This window comes from Manacus vitellinus, unplaced genomic scaffold (genome assembly GCF_001715985.3).
Source record: "Manacus vitellinus isolate BGI_N305 unplaced genomic scaffold, ASM171598v3 scaffold_0_pilon, whole genome shotgun sequence".
NCBI classification, from domain to species: domain Eukaryota; kingdom Metazoa; phylum Chordata; class Aves; order Passeriformes; family Pipridae; genus Manacus; species Manacus vitellinus.
Window position 1 is genome coordinate 40,043,347 of NW_021938789.1, and position 26,815 is coordinate 40,070,161.

Sequence of the window (26,815 nt, forward strand, 5' to 3'; positions counted from 1 at the left end):
ACCATGCATATTATGCCAAAGTGAGGCAAGGTCTGCAGAGGCAGTTGCAGTTTTGTATCATTTTAGTTATTATCTATTCATTGTAGCTGGATGAACACCAAAACCCTTTGGGCACAAACCCCCTTTACTGTGTTGGGAAACCTGTTTCTGGCTGGACCTATCAAGTGTGACACTTCAGGCAATGAAGTTCACTTTTTTTTGAGGAATTAAGAAAGGTGCAGTCAAAAAGTGAATAACTGCAGTCTTTTTCCCCTGACCAACTCTCCCATCGGCCAGAGTTCAAGAAGAGCAGTCCACACCAACTTGTACCTACTTTTTGTGACGACGCCTTCCAGGTGGATGATGTTGGGATGGTCAAACTGCCCCATGATGCTTGCTTCTCCCAAGAAATCTCTCCTCTGTTTCTCTGTGTAGCCCACCTTCAGGGTTTTGATAGCCACTGGAAACTCACGCTTTCCCTGCAGCTTCAGCCGTCCACTGCAGACTTCCCCAAATTCACCTTCAGAGAAAAGTCAGGAAACATGGTATCACAGTGTGTCCAGGGAATGCATGACACACATGTGTCTACAGGATGCAGCTCAGCCTCAGCTGATCAAAAGCACGCAAGGTTGCCCTGCACTCATGGATGTGGATTGCTGAACACCACAGTATCACCATCTCAAATAGCCGGTGTATCAAAAGCCAAGTAATTCATAAGCACAAGAAAACTAGGAATAAAAACATATTTTTCCTTTATTTAAAAAGCTATGCTTTATATTCTACTGGGTTTATTTTTCATTTCATACTTTTGTCTACTAGATGAAAAAGTCCTGTCACATTCTATACCATGGCCCTGTATGGATAGGTGTAAAACACAAACCACTTGCTTCTTAACCTTCCTTTGGTAAGTTACATAGTTGGAATGCTGTTAGTTTTTCACACTAACATATATTTTCATAGAATATAAACCCTTTACAATTTTATGACTCTTAAAAAAAGTAACCCAAATGGATCTTTTTTTCTGGTGAATAGTAAATTACCCCCAAACCCATAATTTTACATCACTGAAAATACTCCTAAAGTTGGATGCAAATCTAAACAAACAGCTTAACTGAAAAGAAAATGGAGTTTCTTCTTTTAACCAAGGAAGTTTAAAGCTTTGGACTTTGGTTTGTGCTTTTTTAATCTCCCAGATGACTTCTTAATTTTTTCTTCAAGACTGGCCTTTATGAGGGAGGTGAAAAAGGTTAAAATGGCAAAAAAAAAGTGAAAATTAAGTGACTCATTTCCCTTAGCATCTACTGAAATAACTCAGCTTGGTCCAAATGTGATCATTTTTTGACACTTTCAGTTCAGTTACTGCATTTCAAAACTGCAGACAATGGGAGGTTTGTCCCAAACTTCAGTTGGAACATGCTCACCATCACTTGCAGAGTAACTAACAGCTCAAATATTTCATGGCCCTTCCCAGATCTCTTATATTAAGAAAGCCAACCCTTCACGTTGCTAAGGGTCATGAAATGCATTTCCATACCAGCTCCAATAACTCTTTCAATAGTTATGCATGAAGCTTCAATCTCCTTAGCAAACTCGTGGACAGCTTGATTAGGGTCCTCATAGGTGTGGGGATCAATGTAGGTCCTTACTCCAGGCAGCTTAACTGCAGACACAAATTTAAAACATTAATGGCATTACACACTCCTGTCCCTTGAACTCTGATGGAAAACATTGCAGCAAGGAAGTTTACTTCTATGGTGAAAATTAATACTATTCTTGGAAAATGATATTTAGTTTATATGTGACACATGTGCAACTTCACTGTATTTAGAAAAGTACATCATAGTGCTCAGCTGGAATGATGTACAGCTAAAAGTCCCTTTTGGTGCTGTATAATGGGCTGGTCGGGGGTCTGGTGCAAAAGGATCCCTTTCTGGAACTGGAGAGAGTACATCAGGAGGAAAAGTGCAAAAACCAAGATGTTACAGGAGCAACTTGTGAAGCAAGTTGGATGGATAGGCATTGACGGAGAGCTGAAACAAAATATGCCCTACCAGTCACATATTAGTTAATTAATCAGCCACATTATTTCAGATGGCGTTACTGAGATTTAAATGAACTGCATATTTGCAGTACAAAGCCTGTGGGCTGTACCAGTATAAATATAATCAATAGTAGGCTTTTTCTCAAGGATTTGAGAGGGGAAAAAGTATTTTCATTATCCATATTATAAGTTTGTTTTGACAATCATTAAGGCTACTCACATGAAGAATTGCTCATCAGTCTAATGAGACAGCTACATTACACTGTGGCTCTTAATTGATTTGCTTCCTGCTGCCTTCATTATATAGCACTAATGGAAATTTGACTTTCACTCAAGATGCGTTTGCCTTTTCCACCCCAAAAGGCACCTCACTGTTACCCGTGCCCAGATCCCACAACACTTGATGAAGGAAGGCTCTTCAAACGCTGGCTTTGCATGAACAGAAGGACTGATAGTAACCATGAGATTTACTTTCTAGCATCACTGCAGAGGGTTTTTGTATACAACGGCATTAACATAGCATTTCTGAAAGCTTCCTATGAGCAAGAAGTAGGTGTTATTCCTCACACCTCTGCAGAGGCATCCAACGCAAAGAGTAACAGTGGGCTTGGTCCTCATGGCTGGCTGGGGTGAAGCAAGGGTTTCAAACAGGTATTTTGGACTGATGCATCCAGACCACAAAAATGCAGAGTTTTTACGTGCTGACCAGGAAAATTAATAGCACCATGGGTCACACAGCAAAGACAGAGGAACAAATCAAAATGGCTCACTAGAGAGATCTGTTGAAAACGTACAGGTGTGAATAGCTCAGCATATATAAGGGCTGTTCAAATGTTCAGTTCTCTGTGGGGCTTACAGCAGGGGTGGGGGGGACCTACTGAACAAATGATTCTTTTGTAAATTACCAGCAAAACCATATTTTTTTTTTCAGAAAACCATGTCTCAGTTGTATTTCTTATTACCACAGAAATCCAAAGACACATATATACATGTTTTCTCTTTACTCACTGTGGCCGTTATGAAAATGCATCTTTTCTTCTTCTGGATCTTGCTTAGCCTTGCTATAGCCACATCGCCTGGAAAAAAAAAAAACACAACAGAAGAGTGTTTTTGTCTCTGGTATGGCAGAATTCCGTTCTTTACTTTAAATCACACAAAACAAAAAAACCCAGAGCAGTGACAAACCCAACCTCTCTAGTGGCTCTATTGCTGCTGTCCCAGTTTTAGCTCATCAAACTACTTGCAATTTTTCTAATGGGATTCAGGGCCCAAGGCCCATAGATTTTCAATAGGACTTGTGTTTCCAAATCCCAGAGATGCTTCTGAACAACTCCACTCTATCTTACATCTAATGCAGCTATTATTAAGAAGAAAAAAAAAGCCAGAACAGGAAGGACAATGGAAGGGGAATGGGATGCAACATAAGAATTGAAGAAACAAGATCTCCTGGACTGCAGAGCTTTTGCAGGCACTACGTTGTATGTCTTGCATACTCCCCCTTCATCCACTGGGCATTTGCAAGGAACTTGAAATTTTGATACTTAAGAAAACAGCCTTGTGTGAACATTAACACCTTATACGCATGCCAAGTAATGGTTTAAACCAAATCAAAACCTGTTGCCTCACTGCCTTCAAGGGTCTCCTATGTATTTCTGGCTCTGCACAGCATTTCCTGCACATCTCCTGACTTTCTGCCATTTGCCCTCTGCCCAGCAGAATAAAGATGGAAGAAGACACGCAGTCCCTCCCTGACCTATCTTGCTCCCACCGCAGCACTAGACAGCGCAAGGATGCTGCTGAATCCTACCATAGAGTTGCAACCACAGTCTTATCAGAATTGCATCTCCCTCAGGGCATCCTCCTATTAGTCTTTGGTTGGTCTTCCCTGGCTCAGCCCTCATTCTTCTTGTTTTTCTAGGCAGTGACTTTGCATTGGCATTACACTTCTTATTTGGTGGTATTTCTGAGATCTGCTTCACTTAGACAACCACAAAGGAAGCCACAGGATAACTGTATAGACAAGGAGAATTGCTATACACATACATACATTTAAAAATATGGGATCAGGTATGTAGGATGCACATGTATATGCCAGTCATTCCAAGGACCTGATATGACAACTGGGTATGGGAACTGGATCATTCTTACAGCAAACTGCATGGACATGAGGTTGAGGGACACTGCTTGGTAGAGTGAAAAACCTGAAACAGACACCTGCAAGCCAGTCAGCATGCAGTGGGACTGCTAGCTGGCAACCTCAAAGAAAGTCTCAGATTACTAAGAAGCCACTTAAAGCTGAGAAACTTGGAGACTTCTCTTCCATTGCCCGTGATTTTTGAGCTAGGGGCATGTGAACACTCCAGCATCACTCACAGCAAGGAGGAGCATACAACTAGCAGAAACAAAACTGCAATTAGGAGGAGGCAGTAATAGGCATCTGCATGAAACATGCCCTCAGCATGAAGTCCTATTACAGGGAACTGCTGTCTGCCTGGATGCAAGGGGTCCAGCAGCCTTTTGACTATAGGATTTTGGTACTGGGTTTGTGAAACAATCACAATTACAAACAAAATCCTGAACACGACAAAACTCTGTCACTGAGCTGGACCCAGCAGAGCTGGACGCCAGAGGGTTGAGAAAGGGAAAAGCAATATGAGCTTCTGGAGCTACTCCAGGGAAGAGGAAGCTTACCTTGGGGAGAAGGGGAGACCTGTGTCATAGGGAGAGGAAGGAAAAACAGAGATTGCAAAGGTTGTGCAAGCGCAGGGGAATGGATCAAGATAAGGTGCAGAAGACAAGGGGAAAGCTGACAGGCAGTCCAGGGACACAGGTAGGGAGATAAACAGATTGCAACTGATAAACAGCCAGGCTATCCATGCAGGGCACGATTTCAGCAGTAGCAACCAAGCTGAGACCATCACACTTTGAATGCAAAACCCACAAGAACAGCAATGAGGTGCCCGGACACATGTCTCAGTTATTTGTGCATCTGTGCTCATTGCCTTGCTCCAGCAGCAGCAGTGCCGTTTCCTGAGATGGGGTCCTGCATAATTAACTCAAACCCTAAGCACTAGGTCTACATGGAGACCCTGGGAGTAAGGCTCACTTTGAAGCACGTTCTGGTGTTCACAAACCCTCTCCTTCATCATTGTACTACCTCCCCCTTTAACTGAATAAACTAGAGACATGAGCTTCAGTATCAAGTCCCACTTCTGGCAACCCCCTTTTTTCTGCTGCAAGTTGCCAAAAGTGACATCAATTTTCTGCAGAAGTAATTTTTCTGGACAAATGCATACAACTTAATTTTTCTTTTAAAAATACACGAATATTTCAATTCATCCTTTTACCAAATGCACATATCCAAGATTTCTTCTTTTGCCTTTTGAAGCAAATGCCCTCATCTCTTCTTCAGGTTTGGAGTACTTCACCTACAAAGATGCTTTTCTACCATCATCCTTTTTATGACCTGCATCTCCCGATTCTTCGACCATAAAGATGGAGGAGACAGAAACAGGGAACATGCCATCCCTTGCATCCAGTGATTTAAGCACACCTTGATGCACAACAGTCCATGTTTTACTGCCCAGGGACACACTCAAAGGGCCAATTCAAACCACTTGGCTCCAGCTGTACCCTTCTCTCAAGCTGGGTAACACATACAGCAACATGTCATATTAGCATATGAAATCAGGCTCTGGGGTACCCAAAGAATCATTAAAACAAGCCTTGACAAGACATATCAAAGTGAAATGGCAGCTAGTGGACTGTGACTGTCAAGCAACAGTTGGGTGTCACTAATAAAGCTCGCTACAAAACCTGCCTGTTGCAATCACTTGTGCCCTTCTTAAACTCACTTTCTTAAACTACCTAGAGAAACATGCCATGTATTTGCTAACTAAACTGCACTTAGTCCCTTCTTGACCTTCAGGTGCTTTAAATAACACACACACAAGCAGTTTTTTCTCCTTTTCCCCCAACTAAATCCCATAAAAATCTTCAATTTCAGATTAACAGTTCTGATTCACTTTGTGAATCTTACTGGCAGATCAAAGATTCTAAATATTGTGGCTTTGCAATACATTTTACGAGAAGAAAAAGCTCCCAATTGTTTGTGAAATAGTCCATTTCTGCATGTACATTTACTCTTACTATTTAATGGCAAAGCTGTGAGTGAAAAGCTTCGATGGAAGACTCATTCTCCAGTTTATTATCGTTGTACATACTATAGATTTCCTATATCTTTTCTATATCATGCATAGCAAAAGCATAAATATCCTGACACTCATTTCATCTCCCACTGAGCTGGAGACACTCAGCCAAAAAGGTAACATAATTCAGCAGCACACCTGAATCTCAATTCATTTACTCCTGTTGTGGATTTGTCCCAGTTTCTCTGTCTAGAAAGCAGGTGTCTTCCTTGCACAGCTCCGTGTTTTTCAATAAAGGTATCAGAGGGAAAAAAAAAGTGAGACTTTAAATATTCTTAAGGCATCATGTCTTATTTAAAAACTACTTGCAAATTGGCAGGCAGCTCGTAAAATATTTATGGAGCAGATTATAAAAGTGAAGTTGTAAAATGATCCCTATATAGGTTTATAAAATATAAAACGGACAGGTAGAAAGATGAAGAATCCAGCTGGGAAACCAGTGCCCACTACCTTGCACGGCAGAAGCCAACTCACGGAGAAAAATCCTCCAGAAGTGAGGTAGGAAGATATTTATTCTCTCTGGACTGATGGAGATTCTTTGTGTCTGCCCTGTGCTTCAGGGTGCCCTTGCTGAGTTGTGTGTGGCCCCTCCACTACTTGAGGCATCCCCCTGAAAAACAGAGAATGCCCAAGGGAAGGAGTTTTCGTCTTCCCAGCTGGGGCCACTACTCTGGTCACAACTCAGGCAAGACACATGGTTGAATGTGGATCTTGGACATCCAACCCCAAGGTGGTGATGTGGAAGAGTTTTACATACTTTTTTCAAAGGCATAGGCCGAAGCATCTCAGCACACAGCCTAGGCATTACTGGAAGTGTAGGCAGGGACAGCATTTAGACATCCCCAATGAGGGAAGGGACTTCATCTTGCTAGATGCAGTCAGTCCAATTGAACAGGTTGTGCCCTGAAAGTAGTATGCAATCTCCTATCTCAGCTGCAGAGATTTATACATGTATTTAATCTCTTAAATATGAGATAAATGAAGTATGTGTGCTTCTCTGAAACAGAGACAAAACACCACTTGTTTTGCAGGGGTGAGACCTTCACTGAGAAGTACACCTTCTCAATAAGTCAGCTTTGAGGAATGCATCCAACCCACCTCAAGCTGTCATTTCACAGGAGGTTTGCAAGGACTGCAAGACTGTCATTTTACGAGGGGCTGGTGTTCATTTCAGACTATTTGTTCCAAGATGTTAAATCAACAAAGTTGCATACGTGTTGCAGAGCAGGACTATGTTCCATGCAGAGGAACAAACAAACACAGATCCATCCATCTGGCCAAGATCCTGTCGCCTCAGCTCATGTGTGGAGACAATAACTTGTTCAGTAAATAGCTTTATCCTTGATAAACAATACCGATATTAAGAGGCAGAAGCAAAACCCTACCACTCGTGATGTTGGTCCATGTTCAGCATTTGCTTTTACTGCTTAAATCCTAGAATAAATTCAGTATCACAAAATCAGGGACTAGTGTAAAACTAACAGCTCTTATACTGGAAGTTACTTCCCATTTTTCTGTTCACTTTTCTCCTGAATGAGATCAGAAGAGCAGTAAAAGGTCTGGTGATGACAAGCTAAGATCTTGAGGTCAGTGCAAAGATACACTAGATGGCTGGCCTGAGAGGAACCAGAGTAGATTCCCTTCCTAAGGGCTGCAGGCTCAGAATCTTCTTAGCTGCTTTCCCAGCACTGCTGTCCACCTCTACACAGTGTGACCCTGTCTTTGACCCCTGATTAACTTGGATGCCTTACAAAGGAAGTTTCACAAATCCAGCAGTGGTATTTTTAGCCTTTAGTCCTTCCCTGCCTTTGTAGTGAATGACTCCCTACTTTCCTAGACCACTGCCAGAACAATTAAAAATAATTTAAACAAGATACCATTTTCCCTGCTTGCAGGAAGCTCCCTCTGATCTCCATAAATCTCTCTAAAAAGGTTGTTGTGCCTTCCTATAGCAGAGCCAATGACATCTGTGCCTTTAAGTAACTTTTCCCATTTTCCCCTCCCAGCTTGTTGCTACATTAGTCTCTGATGCTTAGGAGGAAACCTGCAGAGGGTGTTTTCCAGGTCAGCCAAGTTTTCTTTATGTCTCTCTCTTCTTTGTAGCCATCCAGTGCATTCCTGGTCTCCTTTGAGAAGTATTTTCCATTGCTGTCACACTCTGGTTGAGGGCCTTGCTGAAGACATTTGAAGCATGACTTGCAGTGAGGGACTGCTTGTGCACTGATGGCACAGGCATGACAGACAACAGAAATACCAGGAGGTTTTCTTTCAGCACAATCATTGTCAAAATGGTGGCTCACGTACCAGAGCAACATTTTGCAGGCACACACTTTGAGCTGAGCATCAACTGAAAAGTCACAAAAACCAACCGAAAAATGCTCCATCAGGGGAAAAAACCCACAAAACCCCCTTCCGTTTTAGGGCCTTTGGGATTCGCATTCAAAAACTTCTCCCTGGTTCAGGCCTCTGTCAAAGCAAAAATACAGCACTAGAGGACCCCAAAATGGTCCACCTTAGAGACTGCTGTGCCCTACAGCAAGGACTGCACCGCGACCCAGCTACCACCATGCAAAGCCTCAGCATCCCCCAGAAAACACAGTAGAAGAGTTTCACATCTCTCACCATCCCAATTTAACAATGCATGTGGGATGTCTCAGACCTTCTATGGTCTCAAGCAGCTACTTGATGGGGATGGTGATTTCATGAGTTTCAGGAGATTTGGGAGGATCTATGCACAGATTACAGTCAATTCAGGGGCCTAAAATGCATTCCCTTTGGGAAGCAACTCAACTTGTGTCCAGACAAACCAACGGAAATTAAAATCACCCCTCCTTTGATTAGTTAGAAAAGAGGGGAGAATAAAAGAGAGTAGAAACTGGTGAGGCAGCCCAGATGGTGGCAAGAACAGGACAGCATGCAGTACGGACACGCACCTCTTGATGCCCGCAGAGATATGTCCAATACTGCTGGAGCATATCGTTGGCAAACAGCATCATGTCATTGCTGTGTATGTCATACATTGACATGTATGTCGATGACATACAGTTCATTCCACTGACATGCATGTTACATGCCACTAAATACCTTTCCACTCCCGCCTACCCCCTGCCTCCTCTCTGGGGGCAAATCACCTCCCCCGTCCCCTTTTAACGACAAGAAGCAGAACTTGATGAGTGTCCAGCATATGTGATATTTTATTAGACACCTGGTGCGGTGTCTGGATTGATCATGTCATAGCATATCGGCTTTTTTTCCCCTCTTGCTGGAGACACACTCTGCTTCGAGTCATGCTATTTCCAGTTGTTGAGATAGACAAGCTTGGTACAGAGATCAGATGAGAAAGTGATTTCCAGACCAATACAAGAAAGGAAGGGAGAAGCAGACTGCGCACAGAAAACATGGATGGAGGACACGAAGTAGGAGCCAGCACAGGTGGGAACACTGACCATGTTAGGCTCGGATAGGCAACAGCACGAAGAGAAGAAGCCCACCCACAGCCATGATCGCAGCAACTGAAAAGCAAACAAAAAGGCCCAGGATAAGGAATAATCCCACCATCCTGGCAAGGTGCAAATACATTTGCAACATTTTTATATGCACTTCTTCCTTCTTATTGCAACTATTATTTGGACCTTAACACCCTGGGCTGCAAGATTTTCACAGCACGTTGCTATCATTGCAGAAAAATGCCTTGGGGAGAGTGTATGGATCCTGGTCCTGTAAAGCAATTAACCACGTGCTTCCTGTACTTGAGTACCACCGTTAGGATTAATGGGGCCACCCATGTGCTTAAACTTAAGCACCTGCCTTGAAGCAGGCAAAGTGACTTTTTTCCATAAGTGTGCATGTGGTACAATTACAATCTCCTTTGAAAAAAGAAAAGTACTGGATGAATACAAAACCCTGCTTTTGCAGATCCTTAGGCGTGTACTCAACTCACAGAGCCCTTTCTGCATCTGCTTGTATCAGTGAAGCTTTGCATCCACTTTAGGTATCTGCAGAGGCAGGACTTTGTGAGTTATGTGAGAGCATTCAGTCTAAATAAACTCAAAATATGGTGAGCTGAAAGGCACTGCATGCATCTACAGCTTGCCTTTGAAGGCTGCTCAGCCATTATTCTAGTCTAATTAGACTTTGGGTTCACCTGGCATCAGTAACCCAAGGCTGGCTGCACCCTTTATCCTTGCCAGAAAACATGCACAGACAATTTTTCTGTTACCAAATCTATTAAGATAATTCACCCTGAAAAAGAACATAGTGCAGAAGAAACAACAGGAAGGACTTCAGTACAAGCAAGAGCCCAATGGTGTAGATATACTCCAGTTAAAGTCAGCTGAAGATCTCACTCATAATTTCTCCTCAGTCATCATAACGTCGTTCTCAAAAAAAATTCTGTGCATATCAGACTTTCATACAGTTTAACTTACAATGGCTAAATACATTAAAATAGCTTATTTAGGCAGAATTAACATTCTGCAACTGCACTGTCTTAAATTATGATGCAAAATAACTTCAGGCATGCAATGATTTACAGAATTATATACTGGATTATGTGCTTACTTAAATTAGAGCTGGTGAAGAATGTCTTCTAAGCTCCTTTTGCATCAGCAAAACAACTTGCTAACATTTTCTAAACAGCAATGCCAATATTTCTTACTATAATTGACAATATTTTCTATTTTCATAATACCCCAGCTTGTACAGTCATACTAATATGGAAGCAGATCAGCTTTCTCTAAACCACTCCACTGATCCAAGTTAACACCAGAGGTCCAAACCCCAAAAGCACACATAGGGAAGCAAAGCACTATGAATTTTGAGTCAATTTTGTAATTTTCTTCTTTTAACCTTGCAGGATTTGAGTGCAGGGAACTGGTGCATCTCCATAAGATCACTGTGGCTGTGACACTTTAACTTATGTTTCAGATAGGAGGCCCTTTTCCCCCAGGTATTTTCTCATGGTTGCTGCCACCAGACCGTCCTAAGCCCTCACACCACTCAGCATGCAAAGTCAAAGTTTTTGAAACAACAGTTCAATTAACCTGAAAAGCAACCACTTCCTTAAAATGAAAAGAGCTCACTGTTTTCTTAAACAAAGAAAACTCTTTGAGCACCTCATCAGCAACTGGGCTGCTCTGAGACAAAATCAGTTCACTGCACTGAATGCAGAGCACTTCAGATCTCACTCTCTTTATATGGAAGAAAAAAATGCTGAAGTGCAAGGGAAATGTGCCTCAATGCAGCTTTGCTCCTGCACACATATCAGCTATACACCTGTGGTCAAAATACTCTGAGTTTTAACACTATGGGAAATCTAAAGTGCTTAGAAACAAACTAAACTGTATCAGCAGACAACATAATTCACTTTCCAGTCCAAGGAGTGTTAGGAAAGGTAAGAGAACCTACTAATTGAACTGAACAGTTAGGACAAAAGAAGATTTATTACTACTTGTGTTAAAAGGATGGCTTGACTTGGTAGATAAACTTCAGAATATAAAAATCCTGAGTCAAACAAAACTGAAGTTAAACTCCAGCAACCCGAACATGCACCTTGTGGTCATTACATTTGGGTGCTGATGGCTTTGAGGAGGGGCCAAATTTCCCATCTCCTCACTTCATGCAGGGCTTTCTTAAGTCTAGAAACTGAGGAGCTGAAAGCAAAAGTTTTCCAGACAAGATCAAATGCTGTGGATAAGAGATTGGTGTTTAATGAAATACACTCGGACCTCTTCAGAGGACTTTTAGCCAGCAAGCTGACCTATACCAGGGAGCAGTCAGAATGGAACTGAGCACTGTAAACATCAAATTTATCTGCAAAGTCTCCTCCAGCCTCACTGAATCCATTAGCAGACTATGAGGAGAGCTTGTGGGGATGCTCTTGGTCAGGAGCCCACCCGATCTGCTGCAGAATAACAGACGACATGCCCATGTAACAGTGAAAGTTATTGAGCAAACACCTGCAGTGTTAAATCCCCTTTACTGGGAAAGATCAAGGCACTGAGGTGACACCATCTCCAAATGCCAAGCTGTCTTCAAACAAGGTGTGACAAGGCTTTGAGCTCTGGCATCAAGAAAAGGGCTGCAGATAGGCAGAGAAAATGCAGAAGAGCCTGGAGCTCCAGTGACACCTCCAGGATCTCCACAGCCTGCTGGCACTGCCCTGTTCCTTGTCTAGTCCAACTCTACTGCTTTCAGTTATCTTGGGCACACAAAGACAACACTCCTCCTCCAGTTCTAGCTAAGGTGACCCCTGAAATGCTTATGTGGTTTCCAAACCCAACCGTCCAGAGAGCAAACTTTAACAAACGTATGCTAGGATGACTTATCAACAAACTTGGCATTGTTTCAAACCTTGGGCTACATGCTTTATTAATGAAATGTATAAATATCATGGGCCTCAACAACTGTGCCTGCAATTAATGCAATTAATTTACCACAAGTCTGCAGATGACCCTGTGAGCATTTGGAATTAAACTACATTTTTAGTTGCTAGATAGAATTCAGAGGGGCTCTGCCATATATAGCTGTGGCTTTTAAGAGTTATAAGTTGAAGTCTTGGAATTATGATAAATGAAAGCCTTGTTTGGTGCTTTTAATAAGCTGTTCTAATGGGATGTTCTTCAGAGGTTTGCAATTAGAGACTGAAATACTTGAGGGTGCCTGGGAAGATTTTTCTAATCCTTCATGCAGCCTTGAGGGATGGCAATGATTGCTTCCAGCATCTCCGGGTCAGGAGGCCAGCACTACACCTAACAGTTCATGAGTCAACATGCTTGCTTTAAACATCAGAGAAGCAGCATTACACACTGTGAGTTGCTAGGAATGTATTCCCATTTTGTCCAGAAGTACATGAATGTTTAAGGAGTCACCTGCTCTTCCTGCTGAGCTATCCTAGTTCACACGTTAAAGCACGTCTTTGCACTGTTCAAGAATGCAGAAGCCCAAGCAGATGATATCTATTGTAATCACTATGGGAAGGAAAGCAACGTCTTCAGGGAAAGGAACTGCACTTGGAAAGACCTCTGGCATTATACTTTTCTATAAGACGTAAAAGACGCGAAAAAGTACAGATAACCTTTTTTTCTAGGTAAGAGGCCAAGTGCTGCAACATGGTGAACCCCCAGGAGAGGTCATGCTTCTGATTTCTAGCATTCAAAGCAAGGTGAAACATCCACATATTCAGAAGTGCAGAAGGACAAGAGTCTGACTTTCTTCTTCATCCTCTACCCACTTCACAGCCAAGAGAAGACACTGTAAAACCCCACTTCTAAACACCGCATCCACTTGGGGTGCTCAGCAGGAGCCTCAAGGTGCTACCACTTTCAGCTTGAAGAGCAGACCAGTTGCCTTCTCCAAGTGGAAACAGGACTTGCACAGTGCCATCAAATACATCATTTGCATGAAGGTGAGAAGATTTTGTCACTTACTGCTGCACTACCCCACATTTTCCCTGCTCAGACAAAGTTTATGCCAGCCACTTATCTGTTCATGACAGTCCTTCTACGCCATTCCCTTGGCTGCTGCCGGAGCAACTCAGAAATAATGCTTTCAAGCACAATGCCTCATGGGCTTGGAGCTTAATTACAGATTTGGTTAACTCTCACCTCCTGTCTGGACCGAAGTCATCTGAAGGCAGATTCTCCTGGGTCCCTACACCCGCCTCAAAACTGCAGTGTAGATTGGCTTGCAAAAGCCAAAAAGTGTTTACAATAAAAGAGGAATAAGGTGTTTAAGTAGCCAAATTTGGCAAGCTGATTGATCTTGGCAGGATGTTAGAGATGGGTGCTACAGACAGCAGATTTCCACACCGGTCCTAGGAAGGTATCGCTCTGTGCAGAAGTGTGCACTGGAGCACTCTGCTTTCAGAGAATGGCACTGTACATCAGTGCTGTGAACGCTCCTCGCTGGGAAAATGTACCAGCAAAGAGGCTGTTAACGTGATGGAGGTAATAAAAACCTTGACCCAAACAGAAGCAGGCCCAGACCCTGCCTGCTCTTGGTGGATGGGAATTTTGACTTGGCAAAGCAATAGCTTCCTCAACAAAATCCTTCCTCTTGTCAGGTGAATTGTGGGGAATATTTGGCAGCAGGCAGCATCATAAAGTGGCTATAAATCACATGAGACAATGTCCTGCAGGAAGAAGGAAGAGCAGGCAAGAATGTAGAGATAAAAATCCTTTAAAAAGTCCCAACTAACAAAAATTGTGACTCATGTTGGAAAAATTCTCTATGAAAAACATTATCTATAGACTGTCTCCCGTTTCCTACGGAAATATCAAAAAAGCAAACTATTTTAAGCCCTGACACAACTTGGAAAATAGGATGGGGGGAGGTTGTGGCAAAATTAATCCATTTTTACCTTCCACATCACAGAAGGTTGTAAACACTGCCCCAGCACCTAGGATATACATCACAATCTTTCACTCTCTCTATTCCCTGAAAGTCACTTTTTAACAAGATGCATATATTTGTGTCCAGAAAGTAGCCCTCTGCCACCACAGGCGCTGATATTTAAGTCTAAATCAGCTAAGGTCAAGGATGGATACTCTGGTGCAGAAGCCCCTAACTGCCAATACCCAGGTGGCAAGATTTGTCTTTGCTTTGTCTTTCAAAGGCTAGTTCCTTGCCAGAAAAAGACTTTCTATATATGCACGACACCGTGAGAGGGGTAGTTCTTGTTGCTTCAAAATTATTTTTTTTCTTAAGTTCTATGAAAAGCTCCCTCTGGTTCTCTGGAAGATCACTTGAGAAGAAAAGGTCATCCATAATGGGTAGCTGACTATAAATGCAGATGCACAGTACACTTCTTAGCTATTTTGAGCAGCTTTTGCAAACACGCACAGCATTGACCTAATACCATTCCCACTTTACTCTGTAAAAGCCCATGCTTTTGTTTAGCGATACAAAGTTCAAAAGCCTAGGGGACTGGAGGACCAGCAGTCTCTTAACACTCACCCTAAGGTCCTGTCAGTTTTGCAAACAGGACTTGGTTTGAAGGACAAAAGAGGGGGAACTGCTCTGGAGCAGTCAGTCTCCTTCCCACAGTGCTGAAAACCTGACTCCCTACCTGGGTTTGTAGGGAGAAAGAGACCGATGCCACACAACAACAACTGAGGCACCTTATTGCTCCTGTGAGATGGAGCACAAAGATCTTTGTGACTGGATTGTCCGACACAGATTGTAAAATAAAAGTCAGTAACAATTTTAGATTAATATATATTTCAATAAGGAACAAAAATGGCAACCGATATCTAATTCAAGCAAAATTTATAGCCTTGCTTTTATAGCAGTGTAAAATGCACTGTGCTTTTGAGAACACATAATCCTAACAAAACAAAGACAGTAACAACTCCATGTTCTTGAATTCAATACTTGTAGCTGGTTTAATAATAGATTTTCAATCCACTTCTCTTTTTTGGCTGAGACAACTACAGTCTGATTTAGTGAATCTCTTTGATTTGTAATCCCGATTGTTATATTATTAATATGTCCTTGATGTAAGGAGCAGGATAACTTAAAAAAGTGATCAGCTATTTTGCTTGGCATTTATGACCTTGGTCAGAGGACATGTTATTTACAGGAAGAGTTGTTGGGAGCATCTGCAAGTAAATCAGCTCTGAAAGCAGCTTAATTGTTTAGGGCAAAGCACATTTAGTTTCAAATTCCCAGGAACCTCCAGCTTCAGACACAAAGTGCATTTCCACAGATGGACGCTGGCATGTGGAAATGCCACCATGACTACTGTTCAACTGACCTTTGGTTTAGGGCCAGCTGCCAATGGGAAATGCCAAGCTGTTACTTACATCCATTCAGAAGTGAGAAAACTGCAGATACTTGAAAGTAATAAAAGGGGAAGAGCTGTGGTTCTGCCTTCGGGAACCTAGTAGAAAACAAAAAGCCTGCAGACCCCAGAAAACTCCTGAATCCTATAACTGGAGAGTACTTTCAGAGTTGCTAAGAGCAGGATGACATCCACTTTGCACCGCAGAACTGCTCTCAAGCCTCTGCTTGCTGCAGAGTAGGACTTGGGAGAACAGGTGCAAAAAGATGTCATACAGAATCCTAGGGAGGAATATCCTAATACTGAGGTGCCCAGGGCCTCCCAGGGAGCTTGGGAGAAGCATGAAGTCAGCGAAGAGTAGTCCATTTGCAGGAGCTGGCCAAGTTACATCCTCTGCTACAGAGGAAGAGGGGTTTTTTCCTTAGCTCTGCTGCTGAGCAGTAGCTGCTCTCTTACACCAGAAGAAAAGACAGAACCTGGGCTTTGCTTGGTGTGGCAAGCAGTGATGATTCCACCTGGAGTTTAAAATGGTTGTTTTTCTAAAAGCAAGTACAGGAAAGAATTAGGAAAGAAAATTTACCTCCCTGGAATGAAGTACTGGAATAATGTAACCACTCCAGAGACATAGGAAAGCATCTTCCAGAAACAGGTTAACAGATTCAGAAAGGGATTATCCCATGACTTGGAATCCATTTATTGTCCCTGCAGTGTCACAGCAGGAGAGTCACTCCACAAATTGTCTTGAATCCATAACCAAGGCAAAGCAGCATGAGTGATACATCTCAGTGGCATCTGTGCTTCTTCCAAACCAGAGCAATTTCTTTGTTTTGCTTTGTTTAATTTCAAATTGTCTGTCATCTTACTGAGTTTCTGGGGCTTATTTTTCTGTTCTCACAAGTCACTCCACGTACTGGATGGGTTTTAAAATTCACAGAAACTCAAACTGGCTGAAAAGCTCTGTGGTTTTGAAGCCAGTTTTCTAATGGACCAAACCTGGGTGCTGGAGGCTTCTCCACCACCTCCAGCTGAGGGACTGTGCTCTTCTCAGTTCAGGGGAAGGGTTCGAAAGATAAAAATGGACCAAGAGCTCAGCTCCCTGTGTCTGCCCCTTTCCACACATACAGTGTGGCATCATGGGGAAGCTCCTGGAAACCTGCAGGTGCCCTGGGGTCCACGGAGGAAGGTGTGAGTACAAGGGAGAAGGATTAAGGCTGCAGTAGAGGTGGTGATAGAACTCTAGCCAAAAGAGACAAGAGCTTTTATAAACATGCCAAGAGACAAAGAGCTAAGAGGAAGAACATCCTGGAAAGCCCATTAGACAAAAGGACAGAAAGACATAACTAACAAGTACTGCTGACAAATGGCTCAGGATTTGCAACCACTTGCTTGGATCAGAGAAGGTAGCAGTAAAAAGGAGACCTACAAGGGTACACCCTCCCCAGAGGAGTCCTGAGTGCGTGCCAGACTGTGGGAAGAGCAAGAGTTACTGGTAGCCACACAGTAGCGATTCCCACAGCCACAGACGGGATCCTCCACCTGTGATTCACTCCCCAGATTCCTCCCTCCAGAGATGCCAGTTTACATCCATAGCTTCCCTACGGTCCCACATGCAGTCTCCTGTTTGCACTGATATAAGCACACATCCAGGCTGAGGGAAGCCAAAGTTTACATTCACCTGCCCTGTTTGAGGAGGAATTTGAATCAAAACCTCTAGCCTTTAAGGAGAGACTTGAACTCCTGGATACCGTGTTCAGAGCCAAGTCTTTTGACTACAGCTTTCTGGTAGGGCCTGGTGTGAATTGCCTTTAGCCATTCACCCTCCCCCAACTCCTCTCTGCTGCTGCATGCTTCTCATGCAGACAGTAGCATTTACTTTTCCATTTTTAAGCCCAACAAGTCACTCAAAGCAGACGACAGGAGCTCTAACGGCTGAGCTGGAAGAGACTGTCAGTCTCTGACCTTGAGTGGAGATGAGTCTGGCACCACACTTACCTTTCAAGACAGGAAATAACTGTGTTTGTGTCCTTCCACGGATGCCTTATGCACGCGGACCCAGCTGCTCAGCCTGGCTGGATTTCACTGCTCTGCATTCTCAGACTGATAGCCTACCTCCTCTGGTAAATAAGACCCTTGACCAACATACTCAGTGCAGTTCCTAAGCAAGTATCTGTAACATCTCTTAACACTTAAAATATCCTGTAATTTACAGCCACCTTGCTAGATCTGAGCTTAAGACAGACCTGTATCATGAAAGCAACAGTGGGTTGATTGGTACTTTAGAAGCATAAATGTTTACTTTGCACTGAAAACAAATTCAGCCTTATCAGGAGATGCACTTCACACTGCTTTGCAGGAAGGATGTTGCATTGTTTGACTACTGCCACAAAAAAATGTACTAATATACATGTAGAATACAAAAGAAATGTCTTGTATGCTGGCTGTCACGCAAATTTGGTGTTGCTTTACAAACTGATCCTGATACAAGCCAGATTTTGCCCCAGTACCACAATCTCTTGTTCACCAACAAATTCCATCAACTTCCATTAGAGTTGTCAAAGATAGTATAGCCTAGGCTTTCATCACTTGCCTATGTTTAAGCACATGAGAAGTCAGTGGGGCTGTCTGATGGTTTGAAGCTGAGTGTCTCCCTTCATGGAGGGAGCTCTCTGTATAATTTACTAACACTTGGGGAACACATCAGTATCCTACACATGAAAAATGAAATCCAGATCTGACCAAAATGTGAGGTATTTGGCCATTATGGTGGGTTTCTTCCCATTTTCTTTGCATGTGTTTTCTTGAAGTTGAGTTTTCTCTGTGAGCAAAGTCCATTGCAAGCTCTGAATGCAAACATATGGGGTTGAGGATACTTTACCTGTAATATGTTCTGCTTATTTTTAAAGGAATATGAAAACACTCTTGTGCTAATCAAGTCAAATAATCAGGACCAGTCTATACACAGATGACAATCGCTGGGAAGTGAACTACATCTGTGAGTGAGCCTTTGCCATTCCTGCTTGTCCAAACAGATCAATCAGCCCACCCTTGTGCTGTTTTACAGTGCTACTGCTTGAAAGCTTTATTCACATGCTGCTTTTGCCTAAATTCCACTAATCAGCTGAACAGATAAAAGTTATTACAAAAGTTGGAGAAGTATAAATACACAGCTTCTTCTCTTACCTTCCACTGAGAAGGAAACCGATAACCACAGCCAGCAGAATGACTCCCACTGTTACAGACACAACAATTATAGGAATCTGGCTCTGGTCGCTGGATGCAGCTACTGCTGAGATGAGAAACAGAAAATGGAGATTAAGGTTAAAATGACAGTCAGCTCTCATATGAGTCTTTCTAGTGAGGCTGCCAGTGAGGTTTCAAGTCTTACCAGTTCATTTCTTCTTCTATGGTTTGTGTTTTCCCCCTTTGCTGTCTGTTTCTAGTTTGGAAAAGATATGAGTGGAAAGAAAACAAAACCACATGCAACACTAAGCCAAAAATTCAACAAGATTGTATCTCATCGCTGAATTCAGAAACCAAACTGTTGCAAAATGCAGCCCTTGAGTTTGTGAACTCAAGTTTTTCTTCCTGAGTTAGCTGCATTAGAAATCATAGAGATAAAAGATGAAAACCCAACAGGCTCCCATTTGCAGAGAGACATTTATGGAATGTTATTGTTAAGAGACATAAGCAAGATCTCCAAGATAAAGACTACCTGCACTTCAAGAAGCTATAAACAATTATAAACTAACTCCTTGTGGCATCTATATCACATGGCCAGAAGGTGCCCTCTGTAAAACAGGAATTTGCTAAGACACATACACTGGTTGGTCTTTTTATCAGCCAAAGGAGGCAAAATTCTTCCAGCCCATGCCTTGTAAAGAGCCCCTCTGCCAAAAGGCAGGAGACAAAATCCTGTGATAAAGATGCCAGCAGAAAGGTCAAGAAAGCCGTTCAAGAACTGAGTTTTGACACAGGTTAAGTAAGAGCAGGTGAGAAAGCTCCTGTAACCTGTAAAATGTAAATGCTAATACCCTTTGTATCTTGATTATCTGCCCTACACTGCAAGGGGAAGGAGTCTATCTCTCCCCAGGGGTTTGCGTGTGGGGTTCCCCAAGTAGAAACCAAAGTCTCTTCACCTTGTCCTCTTTGCTGCCAGCTTATTTAGCAGTGTATATTTAACCACCCCAGGGCACAAATTTAGTGTTGTCCCTGCAAAACCAGGTCCCTGGTGCAGGCACTGCTGCTCTGCAGGGAAAAAACTCATTATAGCTCCTGCCCTTGTGCCAGCCTGCAATGAAGCTTCATTCACTCTGGGGAGCAGCAGGAATCAATTGCATACTGAAGAAGCCTTTAACTAAATGATTGAACTAGAAAAGGATCCCTAACACAGCATTAACATTATGGAGGCTATAAAATAACTGAATATAGCCCCATATCAATTGTTAAAAGAAAAGAAAGACAAAAAGGTATGTCATTAAACACTGATCTGCAATGGGCCTCAAGTAGTTCTTCATATGGGAGCTCTCCAGTGCTTAACTATGAGTGGGGTGGACCTGCTACAGCAACATAAATGATTTCAGAAGGATGGGTCCTGATACATTAAATATTTAATGTTAACTGCTCCAAAACCCTGCCATCATCTGGAGATTTTATTAGTTTCACAAACTTATGGGGGCTCCTGAAGATGATGTTTCAATGCTTCCTTGACAAAATAATTAAAAACACTTAAAGGAGAACATTAAGCAGTAACTTTTTGCACAGCTCAAGGGATGGGGAAATCAGATAAATCCTGCTGTGATCTATGGCAGCTGGAAAGCCTGAATCCAAGGTCCCAAGTTGGGACCTTGCTGCCATTCAAAGCTGGGGACACATACACACCTTCATTACCCCTTCTCAACTTGGTGACGTGTTCCTAGTCCTGCCCGGCAGACCAGCTGGATTAGCTCACCAACCCAGTCTAAACCCAGCTTTTGCCAAGGTTTTATTGAGGCTAGACAAGCTCAGTGGCATTTGGAAAGGAGGACAGTAACAAGTGGATACATCCAGCAACAGCTTCCACTCAAATAAAAAATTTTCACTGAAAAATGCGGCCCTGGCTGCCTCATGGTGCTTTGCAGAATTGCACATACAGGCAGCCGAAAGTAAAAATTCCCAAAGTTTGGAAGAAGGGAAAAGTCCAAAGCAGGCTATAGCTTCCCCAGACTGCATTTCTCAGGCTGTTGTTGTATACTTCCTCCAAGTGCATTAAAGATAACTACAGAAATCTTGCAAATTGGAAACAAAACCTGTTGTTCAGTCCAAATTATTTGGAGACTGTTTTTGATTCTCAGAACAGTCACTGTCAGGTTTTCATCTGTGCTTGAATCAAAATAATTTGCTTTGGCTCTAACATGAAGTTCACATCTGAACTCTGAAGTAGCAGTGAGACTTGGATCTGTGCTTGTTTTCAGATTCTTCAGGACATGCAGGAAAGCAGTGAGAGTCTGGTCACTCCTGACACTAATACTGACTTTATATAGGGCCTTGAGAAAAAAAAATCTTTTTATAAGGTTTTAAATGTCAAACAGAGATGTATTTTGTAAGATACTGAGGCTAACATTGTATTTAAATTCTAGCAAGAGTTTAAACATCTTGTTAAGTCTGGTCTCAGCCAGAGTTTGAGTCCAAGAGAAGAACAGTTCCCAGCTCCCAAACTGGGGGCTATTCAGTAGGTATTCCTCTGACTACATCAGCAGCTCCTAGGTACCAGAGAAGTACCTATTTCTCTGCCTTTAAAATGCTAAAAGGACTAGGGTGCAGGCGCAACAAAATGGCTCAAGACGTTTCTAGTGTTTAAAGATATTTCCACATGATGTCCTCAAAAAAACCTGATGAACACATGACGGGCTTTATGGGAGTGCCACTATTTTGAGACCAGAACTGTAGGTACTAGATCAAATGTGCATATATTTCATGTATTACTCCTTAATAGTCTGGAACACTATTACTCAAATGACTTTAAACTAGAAACTTTCCAACTGAGAGCAAAACTATATATAATAATTTTTGGCATAACATGATTTGGTTGCTACTTATTGGGCATGATTAATGGTTAATACAATAAGATATACATCAAATAGACCATTCCTATTGCATTAATGTTTGCATTGTGATGCAATTTTCACTATATTAGCTCAATCACTGGCTCCACAGCTACATCTGCACATATATAATGATTTGTTTAAAATCTATTACAGCTTCAAAGGTAGCATGAATTGAAAAGACAACTTGGCATCTTCTTCTCAAAGATGATGAATTTTAAATGAACTGGAGTAACAGTAATCAAAGTATTGATGAATTTAAATTTCCAAGGAAAACACAGAAAATAGTCTCTTTTCCACAGGAATGAATAGAGTATATCCACCACAAAATTTCTCTCCCATGCAAAAAGTATAAAAAATTAATAAATGACAGTTGTACAAACTAAAAGACGAAAGACATACTTTCTGGTGGAGAAAATTATATATGACACCTCAGCAAAAATTCTGTATTTGGGACAAAAAGAATTTCCCCACAGCTGTGCCTGAACACTGAAGAAAGAGCAGCTGAGCCTCTGTGTGCCTCAGGAGTTCACTCTGCCACAGAATCTGTTCCAGAATCCAGACCTGGATAATCAGATTCAGTAAAAAAAAAAAAAAAAAAAAAGAAAAATAGAAAATTTCAAACCCCACAAATCTGTACCAGATCAAGCAGAAGTCCTGCACATGCAGTGCACATTTTTTTCCATTTCTGATCACAAGTCGAACTCCTTTCCTTGAGGCTGTGGCATTGGCAGCCAACAGAAACTATCTTTTAACTTGACAGGAACTTGCACCAAAAGACACTAATGCTTGTTAAACTCCCCCCCTTGCAGAGAGGCACTATTTCAGGGTTTTTTCCCCAAATACAGATATTTAAGAGAGCTCAGCATCCTTTGCAGAATACCATTAAGAGGTGTGGAGGAACAGATCTTAGCCCCTCTGTCCCTCCTGAGAGAAGAGCCCTTATCCTCTCTTGCATCAGTTCCCATAAATACAGGAGTTTTCTAAGCAGGGAAAGCCTGAAGACCTCCTGCTCACGATGTGGGCTGAGGAGGCAAAGGACAGATACATTCAGTGCACAATCACAATGTGCCTGATGTTTCCAAAGTCAGGGGATGAAGCCAGTAAAAGGAAGAGCTCTCTGCAAAGATATCGATCCCCTGACTCATTTCTAGTAACTGTTCCAGAGACACGGGCCGACAGTAATTAAAAAGACTTACACACTGGGCTGGTTTCAAACTCAAATCTTCGGCTGAAGCCACCATAGCCGGCAGCCGTCCGGGCTCGGATCTGGAAGACGTACGCTGAACCTGGTTTCAAGCCATCTGCTGTAATTGCTGTCTCCTTGGATTTGATGATAGTGTAGCTCGTCTCCTGGTCCTTTTCCCAACACCCCCCCAAAAACCATAAAGTTCAAACACATAAATAATGGCTCTCAGAGAAGATAGACTCTTAACAACCCCCAGAGCAATGTTATAAAGGGTGACTGAAGCATGCATTTTTGAGGATTTTTCCTCAAAACCCCCTCTCTGAAGGTCCTTTCTGCAGTACAAAATATGAGTTCTCATTTTCAATTTATAATCAATGATTCTAGGAGGCATGCAACTGGCATCTGTAGTAGAAGTAGCTTTCCATCACTCAGGATGCACATGGCCTGGGGCAATGGAAAGGTTTATTATACAAAGATCAATCCCAAGGCACAGGGAAGATAAAAAAAGCCCCATCGCCTTAGAAAGGGATTTTAAATTTATACCAACACAGCTTCCCAGTAATGTATCCAGGCCTAAAAGAGAATAATATATTATACATTGTACAACTTTAAGCTGGCATTTCTAGAACCAAGAATTAGACGTTGGGAAGGGAGTAATAAACCAAAACTCCAGGAAAATACCTAATTTTTGCATTGTTCTTCTGCAGCAATGAACTAGAAGAAAAACTGCTGAAATAAATCTTCATCTACATCAGTTTCTAATATGAAACAATTTCAGTTCTTTGATTAAAATTTTGCTCAAATGCTTGGTAATTACTCTTAGAATTATTTACTGTAACACATAATCTAGACAAGAGCTCATAAATTAAGGTCTACAAATTTGGAAACTGCTTTTTATTCACCATATCCTCTCATATCCAAATTATTATGAGTTAAACCAGAGTTCTTAGTAATTTTCTACCAAGATTTCTGCATAGCTCTTAGGATCTGAACTGATTTTTCTTTTTTTTTTCTTAATTTAATGGACAACTTCCAATAGATAGTACTATACTTGGCTAAGATGTTGGGAATCTCCAAATGTAAAATTACAGAATTTCTCATTTGAAATCTGTTTTGGAGAAATGTGTACACACACACACAAACACATATATATATGTGCCTTTTTTATCATATTAAAGAGTGATTCCTCTTACAGGACCATGATCTGACAAAACTCAATTTTCCCAAACATTTAATATAGACAATTCTTGTCCCTTGGAAATTAATGCTGTGAATTTACCCTTATGAAGGGTTGAAAATCCAGAAAATACAAATTATAGTAGCAACAAACAAAAAGGATTAAGGACAAAATCCCCAATCTAACTCAATGACTGGTTAAAAAGCAATAAGTCACATCTTTGCTTGTATGTCAGCCAGTTAGGTTTTCAATATACTGTTGGCTTCTGCAAACACTTAGACTCTTGGGCTTTTCTATGGAAAATACTAAACTTCACTATCAACCTGAATGAAATAAATCAAGACAGCATAAAGTTGGATTGGCTGGATCTACATCCCCATGAAGGACTTGCACTTCAAGAACTACTTAGTGAAGCTATTTGAGAGTAGTTCTGGACCACAAATACAACATTTTTAAGCCCCCTATCCTGCCAATTTTTTGGAAAACAAACTAAGTAAAATGAAGGAATATATGGATTTTTTTGCTTTAATTATTTGCTCATTATCAAGGTTTCTAGAAGCTAATCTTCCCAGGACATTCCATGGTAAGAAAATGTGCCACAACAGTCATTCACACAAGGTAATAAAATAATTAGCAATGGATTATTTCCAGCAACAGAATAACCTGATTCTTGCTTTGCGCTTTAATCTTGAAAGCCTCAGCCCTATTTAAGTCACTCACACATCTAGCGCCCATTTCCCTCATCTGCGAAAATAATGTTGGTTTTATCTTGATGGAGATTTATGAAATTCTTTTCCCTCTTTGCATGGACTGCTTGAGCAGGTCCCTCCCATGGTCAGAGAAAGAAGAGAGAAAGAATAAGGACCTAGTACTGGTCCTTGTTCAGTGATTTCAGCTGGGTCATAGACAGAGCTAATGAAATATCTTCCTCAAAACAGAAATTCAACTCCCCAAAAAAGTGAATTGTGACTCAATTTCATTATTTTTTTCTTGTTTTCATGTAGAAAATCTGGGTGTTTCAGAAGAAAAAAGAACACCTTACCATTCCAGCTATGGCACAAAACTGCTGTTTGGTCAACTCCTGCAAACCTGATTCAAGGAAATCTAAGATTTCCAAAGATTTAAGGCTGTATCACTCAAAGTATACTATTCTGATAAAGGGCATTTGTAACCTATTTAATTTAAACTACATTAATTTTTTCAGGAAGAGTACAAGTTGACATTGGAAAGGAAGACTAGGAGAGGCAAGTTTTGTAGGGAGAGTGCTTCCCATTAGATTGAGAGTAAGAGTTGGAAAACCCAGGCAAGCTGTTAAGCCAGGATTCACTTCTTCATATCAGAGCATACAGAATCTCTTCACAAAACCTTTCTCCTCTCCTTACACTGTGGATGAAAAATCAAGTGAGAAATTGAAATACCTAAGGCGAGGGATTGTCTGATGTTTCTGGGAGGAGACAGATGCTCAATCCCCAACCCCCTCCTGTTTTTAACAAATGAGCAGGCTCTATCTTAATGTGATAAGGCCACAGAGGAATTTGACACGCATATTTAATGTATTTGTTCAAGAGAAGTGGCACACTAATGGAAAGCAACACCCTCATTTCAAGTCTACCTAATCATTTACTGCAAAATCAATCTGACATTGATTTATGCATAAAACCACTCCATTCCCTTCCATGACTCAAATAATTATAACTAAATGAAGAAAACAGTAAAGAGAAGGTACTTGGGATACTCAGCAATCAGTCCATCACACCTTTTCAAAATATTTGATTTCGTATTCCAGGATGATGCCGTTGGGTCGATCTGGCTCCTGCCAGGAAAGGGAGATGCTATTTTTAGTTATCTTCCCTTTTTTCACACTACTGACTGGAGAAGGTGCTGCAAGACAGGAGAAAAACAGAACAGACAAAAACCATTGTTAGCAAGATGGTCTGCCCTGGCCAAAGTCAAACTCCTCAGTGCATCCTCAAACACAAGGCAATCCTTAGCTACTGCAGATCAGCAGGGTCTGTTTTTACCTTGGTGGTATTTGCCCATCTTTAACAACTGGACTTGCACAGATTTTCAGCAGCTGACCAGCATCACTAGCCCGAGCAAAGGAACAACACAAACTACTGTCAGCAGCCTATACATCAACCCTGTCTTTTCAAGCATTTTTCAAACACATCAACTCCACACCTTCCCTTTTCAAACGTGTCAAGGGCCTACATTATCAGGATTACATATTGATTATGTTTTACTTTGTTCTGTCCTCTTTCAAGTTATATATTCTTCACAAAACCTTAGATTACATGGGTTTCTTAACTATTTTTTGGATTGCAAGTAGTTTAAGACTAGGCATCTTTTAGCCCCCTCCT

The 26,815-nt window shown here is 41.7% G+C and overlaps 1 protein-coding gene across 8 annotated transcripts in view; it reads right to left on the reverse strand.

The window, feature by feature from the left end:
* EPHA5 (EPH receptor A5) overlaps positions 1-26,815 on the reverse strand; it is a 182,547-nt gene that overhangs the window by 23,881 nt on the left and 131,851 nt on the right. For 5 of the 8 annotated variants that reach the window (XM_018072010.1, XM_018072004.1, XM_018071973.2 and 2 more), the window contains 7 exons: positions 26,212-26,336; positions 23,289-23,448; positions 19,190-19,295; positions 9,675-9,740; positions 3,029-3,096; positions 1,514-1,639; positions 314-499 (listed from right to left, as the gene is read on the reverse strand). In XM_018072010.1, the coding sequence (XP_017927499.1) occupies positions 314-499; positions 1,514-1,639; positions 3,029-3,096; positions 9,675-9,740; positions 19,190-19,295; positions 23,289-23,448; positions 26,212-26,336 (837 nt within the window). The remainder of the gene's footprint in view (positions 1-313; positions 500-1,513; positions 1,640-3,028; positions 3,097-9,674; positions 9,741-19,189; positions 19,296-23,288; positions 23,449-26,211; positions 26,337-26,815) is intronic. The other 3 variants (XM_018071978.2, XM_018071991.2, XM_018071998.2) reach the window with 2 other exon arrangements.